We start from the raw sequence: 19,217 nt of genomic DNA, 5'->3' as shown, positions 1-19,217 counted from the left end.
CCCAAGCCCATGTGACCCCTGAGGAACAGATCCTCAAATGACCTTAAGAGCAAAAATAAATCAGTTTATCTGGACCAACTATGTGGCCTTAAACACCCAAAAGGAAAGTATAACCAAAGATTAAAGGGGCCAATATAATTTCATAAGAGACCATATGTATAGCTAAAGGCTACATAGTTGGTAAGATGTTCGCCTTGCAAGCATGAGGACCCGAATACAATTCCCAAAACTCATAGGGAAATGCCAGGCATACCAACTGAACTATCTCTCCAAAACTATAACTTAATTTTTTTGTAGTGTTAACTATCAATATTTTTTTATTATGTAGTTTTATTTTATGTGTATGAGTGCTATGTCTGCATGTATGTAAGTGCACCTGTGTCCTGAGTGCTCGTGGAGGTCAGAAGAGGGGGTCAGATCCCCTGGAACTGGAGTTATGGATAACTGTAATCCACCATGTGGGTACTGGGATTTGAACCTGGGTCTTTTGACAAAGAGTAACCAGTGCTCTTAACCACTGAGCCATCTCTCCAGCCTACAGCTATCAATACCTCTTGACAAGTATGTAAACTCTATAGGAAAAAGTATCACATCATCTATAGTGAGTACAACAGTGTTGAGCATGTAAATGGCCCCCTCAAAAGTACTGCTGAATAAGTGAATAATTCTAGGCCAGGTCTGGGACTATTCTATTTTACATTATATAAATATTCTGTTTTGTTCTTTTAATTTTCATGTTTGTTCTTTTTGTTGTTGTTGTTGCCGTTGCAGTGCTGGGGATCGAACCCAAGGCTCATGTATGCTAGGTAAGCTTGTGACTTCACTTCTATCTTTACATACATGAAGGCAATACATTCATACACACAAAATAAAAAATATTAAAAAATCTATTGATGATCACAATGGAGAGCTCAAGAAAATTCCAAATTCTGTGTTAATTGGTACTCAGATAAGGAAATAGTATTTTGGGCCTCTTTGTAGGGATGACAAAACCTTGGCTTTTGGGCTTTAATCCTTTTTGTTCCATAATTAATGTTCCAAATTCTTGATTATTTAATCATGATGTTCTGAAATATATTTATTCACATTTTTGTATCCATTGTATTCATAATTGTTTTCTCAGAAACTTATACATTAGTATTTTTCTTACTGTCTAGTAGGGTTTTATAGCAAATTTTTACTGATAGAATGCCATTTTGTACTGATAAATATACATGTGTTTCACATTTTAATATCTGAGAAAAAAATTTTTGGTGGGGTCTTTTTGAGACAGGGTCTCCCTGTAGCCCCCGCTGACCTGGAACTCACTATGTAGACCAGGTTGGCCTGAACTCACAGAGATTCGCCTGCCTCTGCCTCCCAAGTGCTGGGATTAAGGGCATGCGCCACTACACCTAAGAGAAATCTTTTTTAAAAACCCTATAAAAGAGATATCCATTTCATAATATTCTTACGAAATCAGAAACTGAGGCCAAGCGTCAAGAGACAATAAACATGTCTAAACTTTTTAAAATTGAAGTTTTGCTAATTTCATATAATACATCTTGATCATTTTAAAACCCCCTCCTCTATCTGCTTCTCCCCTCCAGAGGGGCCCTCTCCTCATTTTATGCATTCTGTCATATGTGTTAAGGCCTACTGAGTAAAGTTTGTGTCCCCCAAATGTCCCTCAGTGTGAGTCTATCTATTGGAGTCTAGACAACTATCTAGCGTCGCTCCCTTAACGAAGACCAACTCTCCTTCTCCCAGTAGGCAGTCATGTAGCCAATAGCTTCTTAGCTAAGATTGGGGCTTCTTACCCAGGAAACTGAGAAGTCTTACAACTGATGTGTTTTATGACTATTGTCCACAGGGTGGCACTCATGTCATAGAGATCAACTGTCTCATTGGCCAGTACAGTGGTCCATGGGTATTGGCTTCAAGGCCTCCTACAGTTACCAAAAATCTGAGGATGTTCAAGTTCCTTACCCTTAGCATTTGCACATGACATCCATCCTCTCTGTATACTCTATTCCAGCTCTAGGCGACTTAATATACCTGCTGCGTAAACAGTTGTTATATGGCATTGTTAGAGAATAATAAGGAAAAAAGTCTGCACATGTTTAGAACAGATGTAATGTTTTTTTCTGGATATTTTTGATCTTAGTTGGTTGAATCTAGGATTGTAGAACGCAATCCTGAATCATCACTGTAGTACATTCTGAGATGTACTGCTGTTAAAAGTCCCTCCAAGGGAACATACCTCAACATAATTAAAGCTGTATACAACAAACCCACAGCCAACATCATTCTATATGGAAAAAAACTGGAAGCATTCCCATTAAAATCAGAAGCAAGCTAAGGCTGTTCACTATCTCCACTCCTTTCAATATAGTGCTTGAAACTCTTGCTAGAGCAGTAAGACAAGAGAAGGAAATTAAGAGTATTAACTGGAAAAGAAGAGGTCAAGTTATCTCTATTTGCAGATGATATGATATTATATGTAAGATATCCTAAAAATTCCACCAGAAAACTGCTAGAAATAATTAATACTTTCAGTAAAGTGGCAGGTTACAAAATCTACTTACAAAAGTCAGTATAATTAGAGGTGGGACCATAAGAGAAGGGTATTATTAAGGGAGAAATGGGGGCACCTTAAATGGGGAAACCATGGTGGAAGGGTTAGACAGTGCAAGAGGTAAATAATGTCTGGCTAGTTTAAAAGAAAAAAGAGGGAACCATGTTAGTCCAACAACCTACTGACAAATTATACATACATCTATCTCAAAGAACATAATCTATGTCTGGTCAAAGTTTATTTGACAATCTTTGGTCTTTGCCCAACCTTAATTTACATAGCACATGGTAATTAAAAGTACTAGACTAGTGGAACTAACCTTCTTGAATGTTTAACAGCCATACTTTGAGGCCTATGCTAATTTGGTCAGAGGGACATAAAGGACAATTCCATGGTCGAGCAGGACCTTTGACTTACCTTCACATAGTCAGAACTGGTAAAAGAAAGGAGCCAGGGGCTCCTCCCAAGCCCATGTGACCCCTGAGGAACAGATCCTCAAACGGCCTTAAGAGTAAAAATAAATTGGTTTATCTGAGCCAACTGTAGAGTCTTAAATACCCAAAAGGAAAGTAGAACCAAACATTAATGGGGTCAATACAATTTTTGAGAGTCTATATGTATAGCTAAAGGCTATATAACAAGAAGCAATGCCAGACAGAAGATACCTTCCTTTGAGTTATTGGCCAGGGTGGCCCAAAAGACTCCCAGACAGTAACCCAGCATAGAACTGTGAAAATGAAGAACAGACCCCAGTCTTATCTAAAGGAATATTGACAACTGATTGATATAGTAGTGGCATTGTTACCTGGGGGGTAATCAACAGCTACCTAATTGCACTCAATGAGAGGGAACTCATGGGTGGCACTGTAATTATAGCCAAATATACATGACTGGAGAGATCATAGATCTTAGAGAAAATCCTATCTTTGTCGTATCTCTAGACAAATAAAATTTCTTACCATATATTAAATATGGATCCTTATATGTACAGCCAAGTATACCATACACCACTCAGCTTCTTTTTGCAACAGATGGAGGCTATTACAGAGTTCTACAACTGGTCACACACAGAGAATATATGTCTGAGAGATACTCAGCCCTAGGTGACCGAACAACAGTGGAACATCTACACCTAAGGCTCATGAAACATAGCAGAACAGGGGTGGAGAGAATATTAATGGATCCTTCAACTCTCAACAGAATGTGATGCACACGGGTCACAACTGGCTAAGTTTTAGAATAAAAGTCTGTAGAGTGTGTGTCCCTGGATAGGATTCTCACCCACCCATAGCTCAGGGACTATTGTGGAAGAGGGGGTGGAAAGATTATATGAGCCAGTGTTGGTCTGTGAACATAGGGAAACAGAGGCTTTCAGGCTACTGGAAGCTTGCTCACATGAACTTGTGGCAATGGTGGCCTTGTACACAAGACCCATGCCAATTCAATCAGAGAAAGGCCTAGTGTGGAGGGAGGGAAATGGGCAGTGGACCAGAACCTAGCCTGGGAACTGTTGGCAACTGATTACTGCTGGGAGAGGGAGAGTAGATCTTAAGATTTCTAGATAGGCTGACTAGATTCCAGTGGATAAACTTGCACCAAAGGACATCTGGGTATAAATGTTTGACTGGATGGGACTTACATGACAGAATTTGTGAGGTCCAGTGGGAGAACATGAATGGGGAGGGGTGGTCCTAAATTTAGTTAAGAACTAATGTATGAAATGCACAAAACCTCAATAAAAATATTAAAAATAGCTGGGCATGGTGGCACACGCCTTTAATCCTAGCCCTCAGAAGGCGGAGGCAGGCGGATCTCTGTGAGTTCAAGGCCAGCCTGGTCTACATAGTGAGCTCCAGGACAGCTGGGGCTACAGGGAGACCATCTCAAAAAGACCAAAAAAAAATTAAAAAACAGTATGATTCACTAAAAAAATCCCTCCAACACATTACAATTTTGAATGAAGTTATTGTAGGTACAGAAAGAAGAAAATCAAGCAGATATATATTTATCCATACAGTCAATATCACTCGTTAGGTTTTTCATTTGTTTGTTTTCAGTGTTAGAGATCAAACCCCAGGCCTCATCAATGCTAGATAAACTCCCTACCACTGGGGTATACTCCTAGCTCTGACAAAGCAGCTTTTACTCTGATATAGTTCTGGAAGGCTGTGGGCCTTCTCATTAATATCTCTTAAAATGTGGACCCTCTCCCACTCCAGCTTTGATTGGGTTAGGTGTCTGTCTGTCTGACTCTTTATCACAAGGGCTTCACAACTGTTTTCATTATGGCTGATAGGGGGATGGGTACAATGTCTGTGGAGGATAACACTGGAGGTGCCCTAATAGGGCAACTACAATTGATTATGATGACAACCATGGTTTTTACCAAAATAGTGGCATGACATGCTATTTATGGATATATTAGGGAGCTTACCATGAGAGGAAAAGGATGAGAAAAGCTTAGGACTTTCAGCATCTAATTTGAGGTCAGGGCAGATTTAAGGGGGAAAATTAATATCACTTCATGACATACACAAAACTACAGGTTTTATTACCTAAGCCTACATATAAAATCTGAAACAACGTATTCACTAGAAAAGAAAAAGCTTTATATTGTTGAGATAAACAAATAATTATTAAATAGGATACAAGACACAAAAAGCACTGTTCATAAAGGAACTTTTAAAGGCTAATTTTTGTTCAAATGCCATCATGAAGAGAACAAAAAGCTCAGGAGATGATATTTTCACATCATATTTGTAACTGAAAATTCATACCCATAATAAATTAAAAACTCATGGAAATTGATAAAAAGCCAATCCAATCAAAAGTTAATTTAACAAGTTTAATGAGACAATTACAAAATAGAATTTGAGTGTCCAGTGAACATATGAAAACATGTTCAACATTATTATGCATACAAATGAAGCTTCTAATGAGATACCATTATATACTTATGATGGCTTATATATGACCAAGAAGAAGCTGAATAGACTGTTCAGTCAATCAAGTGCTTGCCTCACAGCATGAGGACTTGAATTGGATAGGCATGGTGGTGTAGCCTGGTAATTCTAGCGCTGGAGAAGCAGAGACGGGAGGATTGTTGGGGCTTACTGGCCGGCCAGTTTAGCCTAATTGATGAACTTCAGGCCAGAAGGAGACCCTATCTCAAAGAAGATAGATGATACTCCTATGTTTGCCCTCTGGCCTCCACATGCATCCTCATACACATGAACACACCACAGACACAGACACAGACACAGACACACACAGACACACACACACCTACACAGACACACACACACCTATACAGACACAGAGACACAGACACACAGAGACACAGACACACAGACACACAGACACACACACACACTAAAAAACTAATGGGGCTGGAGAGATGGTTCAGCGGTTAAGAACACTGTTCTTGCAGGAGATCAGGGTTCGAATCTCAGCACCCACATGGCAGCTAACAACTGTCTGTAACTCCAGTTCCAGGGGATCTGACAGCCTCTTCTGTCCTCCGTAGGCATTGCACGACATGGGTGCGCTTACCTACATGCAGGCATAACATTCAAACACATAAAAAAAAAAAGACTAACAATATTAAGTTAGCCAGAGCCCAGAGGGAGAGTAAGGGAGTAAGGGAAACATTCACATTGCTGGTGGAACAGTAAATTGATAAAATTATTTTGAATAATGTTGGTAGCACTTAAGATATTTCCCCACAAATTCAAATAAACATATACTTTATTATGCAACAATTCTATTCCTAGGTATGTATATGACAGAAAAGAAAGCTTATATACAGCAAAAGACTGATACAGAAATATTCACCACCATATTAATTTATAAGTCCTAAATAGAACCAATTCAAATATAGAGCAGTAGCAAATATATAAATAAAATGTACTATATCTATAGACTGGAAGACCATAGTCCTGGAACAAACACAAATATCTTCAACAATATGAAGTATCACAATCACAATGTTGACCGTCAAAAGCCAGTCATTTCCATGAAGCTTAATGCTCGGTGAAGCTGTATGGTCAGACTAAACCAGTTGTGGTGGCATATGCCTTTATCCCAGCACTCAGGAGGCAGAGCAGGTAGAGCTATGTGAGTTTGAGACCAACCTGGTCTACATAGCTAGTACCAGGCCATCTGGGGCTACAGGGAGATCCTGTCTCAAAACAACCAACCAAAAAAAAGTCAGACTAATATTTACCTTTACGGGTACAGAGTATAAAAGAGCTTTCTAGACACTGGAATGTTCCATATCATAATCTACCTCTAGACCTTTCTAATGATTTTTCAGTCCCTTTGAGCCATTCATTTCACAATCAGATGTCAAAGTCTAAAATCACAGAGGTCCACCTCTTAGGATTGTATGACCTGAGCTGTGTATTTAACCAGCAAAGGTAAGCTAACATCACCTACTTTGGCAAGGTGATTGTATTAAATGAGGTACCATTTATAACATGTGGGGCCCAGTTATAGCTGGATTGATTACATCTATTGTTAATAGGTTTGAGGAAAGGGAAACAGCACTGGACTTGAAAGGAAGAACCTAGTTTCTCTTCTTTGGGGCTGTAATATGATCCTGTGTCTATAGATTCTACAAATCCATCAGTTAATTAATACAGCATATTTTTCATACAGCTTTAATTCCTCATCCAAATGTAGTACTTACATCCAACACAGAAAATTCCTTACCTGCCTTTGTCATGTAAATCTTTCCATTCTGGGTAATAAAAGTAATATCTGAAGTATAAAAACTATGAGCAGTCTTCCTTACGTTATTACCATGCAAGTCACTTATTAATTCAAAAGCATTCCCACCATCCATTGAAAGCCAAACCTACAAGAATAAAGAGAAAATATCTAAGAATTAGCATGAACAGCCAATTTTACCCACCAGTTTAATCTTCCTGTAAAAGAAAAGATAAGCACTATTATCTTTCCCACGCCCCTAGGTCTATCATGCACACAGGCACACACATAGACTCCTTCTCAACTTATACACTTGACCTACCATCTCCCGTGTAAACTGTCAGAATTAATTTGGTCAACTAAGTAGCTGGAAATGATACTTTATTGCATTCTTTGTGCGTGTGTGTGTGTGTTGTTGTTGTGATGTGTGTGTGTTGCATGTACATGAACACATGCATGCAGATACTAGAGTAGAACATCCTCTGTTGTTCTCCACCTTACTGCCTCTCATGGAAGCTCACTGATGGATGGGGCTGGCTGCCCAGTGAGCTCCTGGGATCTACCTCTCTCTGTCCCCATTGCTGGGGTTAAGGCAGGAACAATCATGTGTGACTGTAGGGGATTCAAATTCAGGTCCTCATGCTTACAGAGCAAGTGCCTTAAACCACTGAGATACCTTCCCAGCCCCACATACTGCATTTCTGATTTGTATGTTCCTGATTATTTAGGGTCCATACAATATCTTCACAGGTTCACATGTTTATTCTATTTGTGTTTTCTTTTCTATGAAATGTCTATTTGCCACTTATCTTTTTAGTATTGCCATTATTGCCTTTTTTTTTTTTTTTTTTTTTGGTCTTTGACAGCTCCAGCTGGAACTTGCTATGTAGACCAGGGTGGCCTTAATCTTACAGACATTCACCTGCCCATGTCTCCCTTTAATCTTACTTTGTAGGCATTCTTTACATAATTCTTACTTCTCATTCTCTCCCTCCATTAACACATTTATCTTTTCCCCTCAAAATTGGATTGTAGTTTTATAGGATGTTGTGAAGTCAGGCTGTAGCAGTCCTCTGATTTACTTTTCCTTCAACTTTGTGTCTTTTGCCAATTCAAAGGTAGGGTGGTGCATGACTGCAATTCTAGAGTTTAGGAGGCTGAGACAGGCAAGTTCAAGGCTAGCTTGGCTATACAGGGAGATCCAGGCCAGTCTGATGTAGAGAATAAGACCCTGTCTCAAAGCAAAGGAAATAGAAACCACAAACTCAAGGGAAGAGTCTGCCAGCTTCTTTTATTCCCAGTCTCAGCAACTTGAGGCTGTTCTTTAAACTTTTGTTTGCTTGTTTGTTTTGTTGGCTATTTTTTTAAGAGACAGGCTCTCCCTGTGGCCCCAGCTGACCCAAAGCTCAATTTGATCTTTTAGAAATCCCGCTGCCTCTGCCTCCCAAGTGTTGAGATCAAAGGTATGTGCCACCATACCTTTTATTTGTGATTTTGTTTTCCAGATCTACTTGACTGCAAAATGTAAATATGATTCTCATTAGAGTTTATGTCCTGACTTAATGGGGCCATTTTTTGGGTCAGCTATATTACATTTTACAGCGATTTTAGCTATTGTTCATTTGTTTCCATAAAACATTGTTCTGATTGTCTTCCTAATTCCTCACTCGACTATGTTGGTCTCATTTCTTAGCTCAATTTTGGAGAATAACATGTAAAGTTCATTAATTTAATTCTGCTTGAGATGTAGAGCCTATTGGCAATATTCCTGATCTATATGCTTTTTGAGTACATTAATTTCTTGCAAACCATTGGCTTTTGATTCAGCTAGTCTAAGAATTCAAGAACAGAAAATAGTGAAACAGTCACACTGGCAAAAAATGACAGCAAAAATGCTTTAAATAAAATGATTGAATTCTATTACAGTTGGGGAAATACAGAGAAAAGAATACGCGATAGCAACTAGGAGGAATGCATGCCCCAAATGTTATTTAGATGTTTTTCTATTGCATATGTGAAGCAACCTAGATACAGCAGAATATTAGGGTAACAAAAATTCAAGGGTCAAAGAAAAATTAGATGTTCTGAACAGTATGAAGATTAAAATAAGGAAAGGAGTTTCATGAAGCTCTAATAATAGGGTATCACCTTTATTAAATTCTGCATAGAACAGGGATTGTAAACTAAGAAATCATGTGTGAGGTTAAAATGAAGATGGTTTTATTCATGTGTCGATTAGATTTGCAAATTGGGAGAAATGGATTCAATTAGAAACCAAGTAAGTGTGGCATGAAGGGTCAGAAAGATTGAGTGAATAAACAACAGGGTGAGGTGCTAAAAAAATTTTTGGTAGGCCTTATTAGTTGCTCAAGTTGTTTTGTTTTATTGTGTTTTGAGACAAGATATCACATAGCCCAGGCTGGCTTAGAACTCACCATGTGGCCCCAAATGGCTTTGAACTCACAGCAGTTCATCTGTCTCAGCTTCCCAAGTGCTGGGATGCTTGTGTTCCAAATTGTTTTGAATGAATTTAGATTGGTACTTATGGCCTTTTCATACATTGGATTGTACATGATTGATCACTAGAGGGAGTTAACAATAAGCAATAAATGGTCTGAAAGAGTCAGCAAATCAGTAGAAATCCCAGGATTAGAAACTGTCAAAATCTGGGCTCTTATAAGCACTTTCTATCCAAATAGAATTCTTTATTTTGAAGTTAAAGATTGAGGAATTTCTGTCTGTAAACTGAAACTGTAACCTGTCATGTGATCTCTGAATCTCTGTTCTCTCTCAACTAAACTGCAGCCATCTTAAATTTTCATTTCCATAGGAAAAAGTCACTGAGAAATGGAAATCATTGCTTTCACTGAGTGTAGGAATGACTTTTACAACATGGACATAATCTGGACGAATGACTTTGACCTAACCTTGCAACTGAAAAGTTTCTGTTTAAAACATAAAAAAGTTTACTGAGTCATCTGCTTCTCTGGTGACCTGGGCATATGACCTTAATCCCTCAGGACCCCTTCTGGCCCTCCACCCAAGATACTGTAAGATGATGAATGCATATGTATGATTTACATTTCAAAGTACTGGAAGCAGCACGTTTTTCTCATTGCAAACAATGAGAAAAGTTGAGAAGTCTGTAAATTCTAGGCCTATGGGTCAGGGGGCAAGATTCTCTGGTGAGATAAGGGTGGGTCCTAGCATCTACTTCCCCAATTCATGCTGATGATACTGTTTCAATGGAAGAATGAGTGAAGCCTGACTTGAGACTACAGTTCTGTGAGATAACTGAGGGAACAGGTGCTCAGAGTTTGGGTCCACTCTTGGCTTTAAAATGAGTGCTAAGAGCCAGGCATTGTAGTGTCCAGTATGAGGAAGAGGTTCTACTCTGAACTCACAGATCAGCACACAGAGAAGTCCTGAGGAAAAAGGGGAGTATTGGATGTCCCAGTCATGCACTGTTAGTATGACATTGAACACAAGGCTTTCCTTGATAAGTGTGGTGCCAGAGTGCTAACTCATGAATCAGCACTTGGAGAAGTCCTCAGGAAAATGGGAAAACTTGGACATTTTCAATTAAACAGGGGGATTAGTGATGTGACAACAAACACAAGGCTTTCTTGATAGCTTGCACTGGCACACATTAATGATTCTTTATTTGCCTGTTTTTAATTTTTAAAAAAAATTTATTATTTTTATCTTATCTTTATGAGTGTATTGCTTGTATGGAGGTACTTGCACCTGTGTCATGCAATGCCCTCAGAGATCAGAAGAGGGCACCAGATCCCAACGGACGGTTGTTAGCTGCCACGTGGGTGCTGGGATTCGAACCCGGATCCTCTGGAAGAGCAGCTGGTGCTCTTAATCACTGAACCATCTCTCCAGTCCCTTAATATTCTTCTTTACCAGGCCCAAACTGCTTGGAATTGTGCTCAACACTTTCATTTTTTACCTTTCCACTTTGGATGTGGGGATCTCTCTCTTAAATTTTGTGCACATGCACAACAATTAGTAAATTTACTTAAAGGATTGGAAGTAATGTGTCATCAAAGCAAATTTGTGAATCTTTTTTTCTTAAAGTTAAAGAACTGCTTTATTAGGAAAATGATTACAATCTTGAATGGCTAAATTGTGAATCTTTTAAAAATATTTTATTATTTTATGTATATGCATGTATTGTCTGCATGTAGGTAGGTGCACCTGTGTCATGCAATGCCAGCAGAGGTCAGAAAGGGTCGGAGGTCAGATCCCCTGGAACTGGAGTTACAGACAGTTGTTAGCGGCCATGAGGGTGCTGGGAATCAAACTTGGGTCCTCTCCAAGAGCAGTCAATGCTCTTAACTGCTGAGCCATCTCTCCAGCTCCATTTGTGAATCTTTAAATGTTATTTAGAAATATTTTCCCTGACATCCCAACTATGGGACACTTGATTCAAAAACTGGGGAAAAAAAAACTGACGATGGATTAAACTATTGCTTAAAAACAATTAAATTGAAACAGCTAACTCTTTGGAACCAAAGTAAAGTAGATATACAGCCTTTTCAAGAGAAAAAAGTATTTCCAAGGGGCTGGAGAGATGGTTCAGCAGTTAAGAGCACTGGATGCTTTTACAGAGGACCTGGGTTTAGTTCCCAGTACCCACATGGCAGCTAACAACCATGACTCCAGTACCAGGGGATCTGATGCCCTCTTCTGTCCTCTACAAGCATTTCACAACACTGGGTGTATTTACACACATGCAGACAAAAACACTTATATACATAAATTAAAAAATAAACACATATTTTTTTTAAAAAAAAAACGTACTTCCAAAGAAACTACATCCTTTAGAACCTCATGGTCTTTTCCTGCCTTCCATGAAGCTCCCTTCCCTGAGGCAGGAAGCAGTTGGAAGAACTGACTTAGATAAATAATAAGCCTGGCTCTGCAACCGCAGAGGTTGACAATGCTGGCTTTTTCTGCCCTGCTTCTCCAAACCTGTTTTTCTCTGAGATAGAATATCATTTCTTTACTCAAAACTCCTTTGCTATTTGCTTGTTTTGTTTCTGTGTCACCATTCTGCTTTTGAACTCATTTTTCCAGTTAAAATGACATGGATAGGTTAAAGAGAGAGAATATCCTAAATTTTCTTTTTTCAATTTTTTTGGTGATATTTTCTGTGTTCTACATTCCCTAAATCATGGGTACTTAATTGAAGATTATATGTGGTAAATTTTAATGTGGTTTTCCTAATTTAGACAGCTGGCTTGACAGCCTTTTTAAAAAAGAGGAATTCACTGAGTGCTATCTTGTTTGCCTGAAAATTATAACTAAATAAAAAATGTCAAAGGGAATGTTTAAGGGGATTTTAGTTTAACCCACAAAGGAGTCAAGATCTTCCTTAATCATTAGAAATTGGCTGATTTCCATAATATATGTAAGGCCAATATTTACTCCTGAAGTTTTTTGAATGGTGGGTCCTCCACAGACAGGATCAGATTAACCAGGCAAAAAAGTAAAATTAAGTTTAAAAAATTGATTAAAGTTATAGAATATTAGAGTCACATCAGGAAGAGTAAATAATCTCAATAGACTCTACCTTCTTTATGGTCACTAAAAAGGAAGGAGGATATACAGGAAAATTTAGTCTTTTCAGTGAGAAAAGTGGCTAAATCTGCCAAGGCCTCTTTCCTCATGGTCACTCATGAGGGGAGGAAAATAAAGGTGCCCTGGAGAGCAGGTTCCAGAGGAATAATAAGACACCCCTAATCTGTATGTGTTTAACTTAGAGCTCAAAAAAAAAAAAACAAAAAAGAAATGTCTGATGATTTTCTGCTTTCAAAAATGGTGTTTAATGGGAAATATCATTATAGGAGAGTGTATACAGTCTCTTTTTTTTTAGATTGTTTGCCTCCATTTATGGACACAAGCTAAGTAATTGTTGTTATAAATTTTAAGCATCTGGTTACCCCAAATATAGCCAGGGAGAAACTCAAGTTAGGCAATAGTAAGATACATACTTATTTTGACTTGATTCTCACTGATTATAAGTGCTAACTGCTGTGAACTCATGATCTTATAAAGTTTAGAGATATCAAAGAATGACACTTCAAACCCAAGTGTTCTGATTTTTGTCAATTTCTGCCTCCAAATCCAGCCCCAACAAATTCAATTTTACAGAGAAACAAATGTCTTTTTTGTATATTGGTAAATTGTCATGTTCTGTTTGAACTCACTGAGAAGCTGGTTCTGGAGATGGGATTTGGCTCTCCCAAGTCCAGCTCAAGCATGCTCATCTCAAAATGTCTTCCAAAACTCCTGAGACAGGCTGACCCCCTTACTCAGTGATGATAAGAGGAGGACAATAACACAGTTCTACAGGAATTATGTCATTGAGAACAGCTAAGGGACCAAATATTTCAAAACGAGTTATTATTACTTATTTCATGATATAAAGATGCTATTATAACATCAGCTTAAGGGATGCTGTATTGTGTGACTAACAATGTTCTTGGGTGGGAACCTCCCACTAAAGCTTCAGTCCCTCAGGCTATAAAAGAAGTAGTGTCACCTTTAAGCTTGCCAGGCCCTAAGGGCAGGCCAGCTCCCCACTTATCCTTAAGATAATAATTTGTTTACCTCTTTAGATGTAGAAGGAAAAATTTAACAAATTCCCATAAATTTATGGGAGCCACACTTAGGCTTGCCATACCTTAAGGGGATAAGAGGCAGGCTAGTTATTTCCTTAGTCCTAGGATAATAGAGAATTTGCTTATCACTTTAGATGTAATAGTAAAAATTTAAAAATTCCTAAAAACTTATGGGAAACCCTTTAAAATATTTAGCTTTAATCTTAGGTAATTCAAGTTGGACTATAAAAAGTTTTGTTTGCTCAGATGTTATGAATTCAGATTATAGTGGTCAAATTCTTATTATAGTTTATTCTAAGCTACTCCAAGAAATTCCAACTTTAACTTAATTGGCACAATTTATTGTTCACTTTGATAAATGCAAACATTGGTTTATCACTAGTAACTTATGAGAAACTGGTAGATATGGGGCCTGTTACCCCATCAAGAAAGTTCTTACAATAGTAGGTAACTTTGTTAATAAATGTCTCATGGTAGTAAGAAAAATGTTAGAAGGATAAAAGAATGGAAATATTTTTAGTAGAGAAGGATTTATTTATGAAGTTTAAGATGGCTGGATGTGTCCAGAATGGGAAAGAGAACTGAAAAAGGCTTTTTGTATGTTTTAAAGGTTTGAGTAGGGTATTTTGGATCTACAAAAGACTAAATGAAATAAATAATCTTAATTTCTAGTCAAAGTTCAATTGAACTTCTGCTTAAATCAATGGAATTATGGATCTAATCATGTTAATTAATACAAAGATTGGCTTAAAAAATAAAATATATGTCTTATGTCTGATCAAGGTTTATTTAAGAGCATTTAGTTTTTACTATTACACAGAATTTAAAAGTACCAGACTGACAAAACAACATCTTTACAAAACTTTCAGGCTACTGATATGGAACTGTATGATTGGAGGCCCAAGGGTGGAGAAGGCTCTAAGAACAAGAGAACCAGAAAATGATGCTTAGGCAAAGTCATATGAAGAAAATTCATTGTCAAATACCAGAAACACCAGATATAAACACTGTTGATGGATTAATAGCAAAATCGAGGTCATTCAGAGTTGGAAAAAATGGATTATAACTGGCAAAACTCAGAACTCTGGTGTACCTATGGCTCATTTTTATCAGTCAGTGAACCAACTGAAAAGTCAAAACTGACTATAGGCACCAAGCTTAACATGCAATAATAAATAGCTGATAAATATTCATTGTTCTCCACTTCTATCCCTAGCTCTGTTCTTTACATACAATCACTCGGTACATACCTGATTGCCATAAACATACAGAAAGTGGCTTCGGGGATGAAACACCATTCCAACAGGGGAAGAGAATGAGGCAGGAAACCGGAAACTTGGAAATTTTGGTCGGGAATTTGGTCGTTCATTAGTTAGGATGGTCACAGTGACAGAAATTTGTTTATTACGCTGGATAAAGAAAGCACAAAAACTGGTAAGAATTCTTCCACTCTTCTTAGTCCATGTCATAATTTCTAGATTTTCCTACTGCTTAGGTTTTGTTTGAGACAGGGCACATTAGCAAAGCACAGAACTAGATGGATTAGCAATCACTGACATCTCTTTACTCCATTCTCCCTACCTGCTCATTTTGTAGGTTTTGAAATTAAGTTTAGGAGACTAAATAATATGTCCAAAATTCTTTAATAAAATACTATGGAGAAGTTTATCAGTCATTCCTGAAATCACCAGATAGACTGTTCTAGTTTGTCTCTCCATTGCTATAACAAAATACTCTGACCAATACCAACTTGGGGAGGAAAGGGTTTATTCAGCTTACATCTCCTGGGTCACAGTTCATCAGGGAGCCCAAGGTAGGAACTCAGGGCAGGAACCTGGAGGCAGGAACTGAAGCACAGGCCATGGAGGAATACTACTTGCCGGCTTGCTCCCCTGGCCCATGCTCAACCTGCTTTCTTATACAACACAGGCCCACCTGCTCAGGGGTGGCACCACCCACAGTGGGCTGGGCCCTCCCACATCATTCAACAATCAAGAAAATTCCCCCATAGACATGGCCACAGGTCGGTCCAACAGAGTCAATTCCCCAATTGAGACTCCCTTGACACACAAACATATCACTATTAAACCATAGCCTTTCCATTTCTTGTCCCCAAGATATGATGTTAACATTAACATCACCACATAAGACAGTACAACCTTAAAAACCCCACAGTCCTTAAAAAATCTAAACACTTAAAAGTTCACAGTCTTTTTAAAAGTCTCTTAACTGTGGGCTTCTGTAAAATCCAAACCAAGTACTGTCTTATTTCAAAGGGAATAGAGCACACCTAAGCAAAACCTAAGTCCAGCAAGGTAGCTAAAGGCTGGACATCTGGGATTCACTCACGATCTTCTGGGCTCCAAAGGGTTCTGGCATCTCCACCTCTCTGACTCAGCCATCCAAAGTACACACAACTTATCTCGAAGACCCAGACTGGCTCTATTCCACACCTGCTGCTGCCCTTGGTGGTTGTCCCATGGTCCTGGCATCTTCAAAAGCCACTGAAACTGAGGCTACACCTTCACCAATGGCCTCTTCTTGCCTCTTGGGGTGCAAAGTCTCATATTTTCTCCATGACCCATTCAATCCTGGGGTCTTCACTGCACCTGAAGCTGCACTTTCACCTATAGCCTTTCCTGGCCTCTCAAAGTGCCAAGTCTCAGCTGCTCTCTGTGACCCTCTTCATGCTTTCAACACCAGAACCATGCAGGAGACTCTTACAAATTACCAAGTCCTGCTTCCAACTAGAGATGGAGGCTCAGGCCTCCTCTTGAACACAGCTTCTGTGTGCAGACCAAGATTTCACCACAGTGATGCTGGTCTCTTGTTACTTACAGCTGATTTTTCAGCCCCACCTAACCAGCATCAATTGTCCCAGGAGGAGCAAAGGTTTTACTTCAGGTTCTCTTCTTAATCACAGCTGATTCTTCAGCCCCAGCCCACCAGAACCCATAGATTCTCAATTCAAAATATCACACAAACAGCCCTGATATTCTCTGCTTCCCTTTAAAACGTCACAAGCCAGGACTCCATCATCTACAACTCTTTCAGCGTAACTGTTCCAAGCTCCACAACAACAAACTCTGAGCACTCAATGGTTTTTCCAGCCCAAAGTTCCAAATGCTTTCACAATCCTCCAATGTCAGCTCTGTCACAGCAGTGCCCTACTCTCTGGTACCAATTTCTGTTCTACTTTGTTTCTCCATTGCTGTGACAAAACACTGACCACTACCAACTTGGGTAGGAAAAGGTTTATTTGGTTTACTTCTCCTGGGTCACAGTTCATCAGGGAGCCCAAGGTAGGAACTCAGGGCAGGAACCTGGAGGCAGGAGCTGAAGCACAGGCCATGGAGGAATGCTGCTTACTGGTTTGCTCTGCTTTCTTATACAACACAGGCCCACCTGCCCAGGGGTGGCACCACCCACAGTGGGATGGGCACTCCCACATTACTCAACAGTCAAGAAAATTCCCCCACAGACATGGCCACAGGCCAGTCCAGTGGAGGCAATTCCCCAATTGAGACTCCCTTAACCCAGGTGTGTTACGTTGACACTAAAGCTATCTCCAATGTCCACACCTATGATAATCATGTCAAGTGTGGGTGTCTGAGCTATATCCCAGTTCTACTGGATCATGATCTTAAAGGGACTATGACCCCACAATATGCCATCTTTGCATAAAAATGTTTAGCTGAAGACTTTAGAGATTTCACTGGTGAAGAAAAAAAGCTTTCTTAGATCTTCCCTTATTTGAATGAGAACACCAAATTCTGGGAAATGAGACTGACTATTGTCAATTTCTCTTCAGAGCAGATCTACATCCAGAAAAAATAAAGCAAATACATAAAATCCATCCCACATTTCTTCTCCAGGGGAATATTATGACCCCAAAAGAGATACCAACATGGCCAAACATTATCTCCTACTCCCTCTCTGTGGTTCTCCTGTAACTTACTTATCTGTTAAAAAGTCACCAGTTCAATCTCAAAAATGTTCAGCTTAAAATATCTTTGTGCCAAACTGGCTTACCCTTATTTTTAATCACATTTTTTATTTATTTTGTGTGTGTGTGTGCGCATGTGTGCACGTGTGCGCATGTGTATGTCATTGCTCACATGAGGTCAGAGGACAACCTGTGGGAATTGGTTCTCTTTCTACCATATGAGTCCTAGGGATTGAACTTAGGTCATCAGGCCCGGCAGCAAGTACCTTTACCTACTGAGCATTCTCACTGACCCCAAAATAGCTTATTATTTTTTAAAAGATTTATTTTAAATTATGCATATATATGTATGTCTGCATGATGTATGTGTATGTATGTGCAGGTGCCCCTGGAGGTCAGAAGAGGGCATCAGAGCCTCTGGAGTGAGAGTTATAGGTATTTGTGAACTGCCTGATATGGGTGCTAGGAACCAAACCCTTGTCCTCTGCAAGAGCAGTATGTACTCTTAACTACTAAGCCATCTCTCCAGCCCCTTATTTATTCTTTTACAAAGTCATATATATGGATATATGTAGTATTCTTTGATCAGAGTCTCCCCATTATCCTCTTTCATCCCTGTCTCTCCCCATCCCTTCTTCAAGTGTCCTTCCTACATTCATATCTTTGTGTGTGTGTGTGTGTGTGTGTGTGTGTGTACTTAATTAGGGTTGCCTACATGAACATAGGTTAGGGGGCTATTGGCTTAAATGGGGACATTGTACCAGTGACTATACCACTGAAAACTGACTTCCCCCATCCCTATAAACTTTACTACCTATAGCTCCTGTGGGAGGATTGGGGCCTTATGAGCCCTTTCCCCATCAGTGATGGAATGTTGATTGGCCCAGTCTTGTGCAGGTCCCTGCAGGTTGCCATGACTGCTACCAGTTTATGAGTGCAGCAGACATGCCATATCCATAAGACACCATCCTCCAGCTCTTACATTCTTTCAGCCCTCTCTTCTGCAATGCTTCCTGAGCCTTGGAAGGGTGACACAGATGTCCTGTTTAGGGCTGGGTACTCAGCAGTCACCTGGAGAACCCATGTATTTTCTAATGGCTCTGAGAATAATTCTAATTCGTAGCCCTATGCAATAGAAAATACAGATCTGTAGCAAAGGGTTCTATTTTTATAAATTGATCTTAACTAGTCATTTTATAGAACCTTAAATTTATATGGAGAATATGAAGCTTATATTCTCCTGGAGAATTAGCAAAGGACAATAACTATGCAACCAGCATCATGATTTCCATTTTCATCAGCTGAATGATCAGAGGTGAAAAAAAAATCTCTTCAGGCCAAAGTATTCTATTAGTCATAAATAATTTTA

The 19,217-nt window shown here is 39.1% G+C and overlaps 1 protein-coding gene across 1 annotated transcript in view; it reads right to left on the bottom strand.

Moving 5' to 3' along the window:
• The window catches only part of Catsperb (cation channel sperm associated auxiliary subunit beta), a 116,601-nt gene that overhangs the window by 43,409 nt on the left and 53,975 nt on the right, over positions 1-19,217 (bottom strand). Inside the window, exons 13-14 of the mRNA XM_008821753.1 lie at positions 15,153-15,311; positions 7,271-7,415 (exon numbers count right to left, since the gene is read on the bottom strand). Of these exons, the coding sequence (XP_008819975.1) occupies positions 7,271-7,415; positions 15,153-15,311 (304 nt within the window). The remainder of the gene's footprint in view (positions 1-7,270; positions 7,416-15,152; positions 15,312-19,217) is intronic.

This window comes from Nannospalax galili, unplaced genomic scaffold (assembly GCF_000622305.1).
Source record: "Nannospalax galili isolate Female #2095 unplaced genomic scaffold, S.galili_v1.0 scaffold107, whole genome shotgun sequence".
In the NCBI taxonomy this organism is placed as follows: Eukaryota; Metazoa; Chordata; class Mammalia; order Rodentia; family Spalacidae; genus Nannospalax; species Nannospalax galili.
The sequence above is the reverse complement of the archived record's forward strand: the minus strand, read 5'-3'. Positions and strand labels throughout refer to the sequence as shown.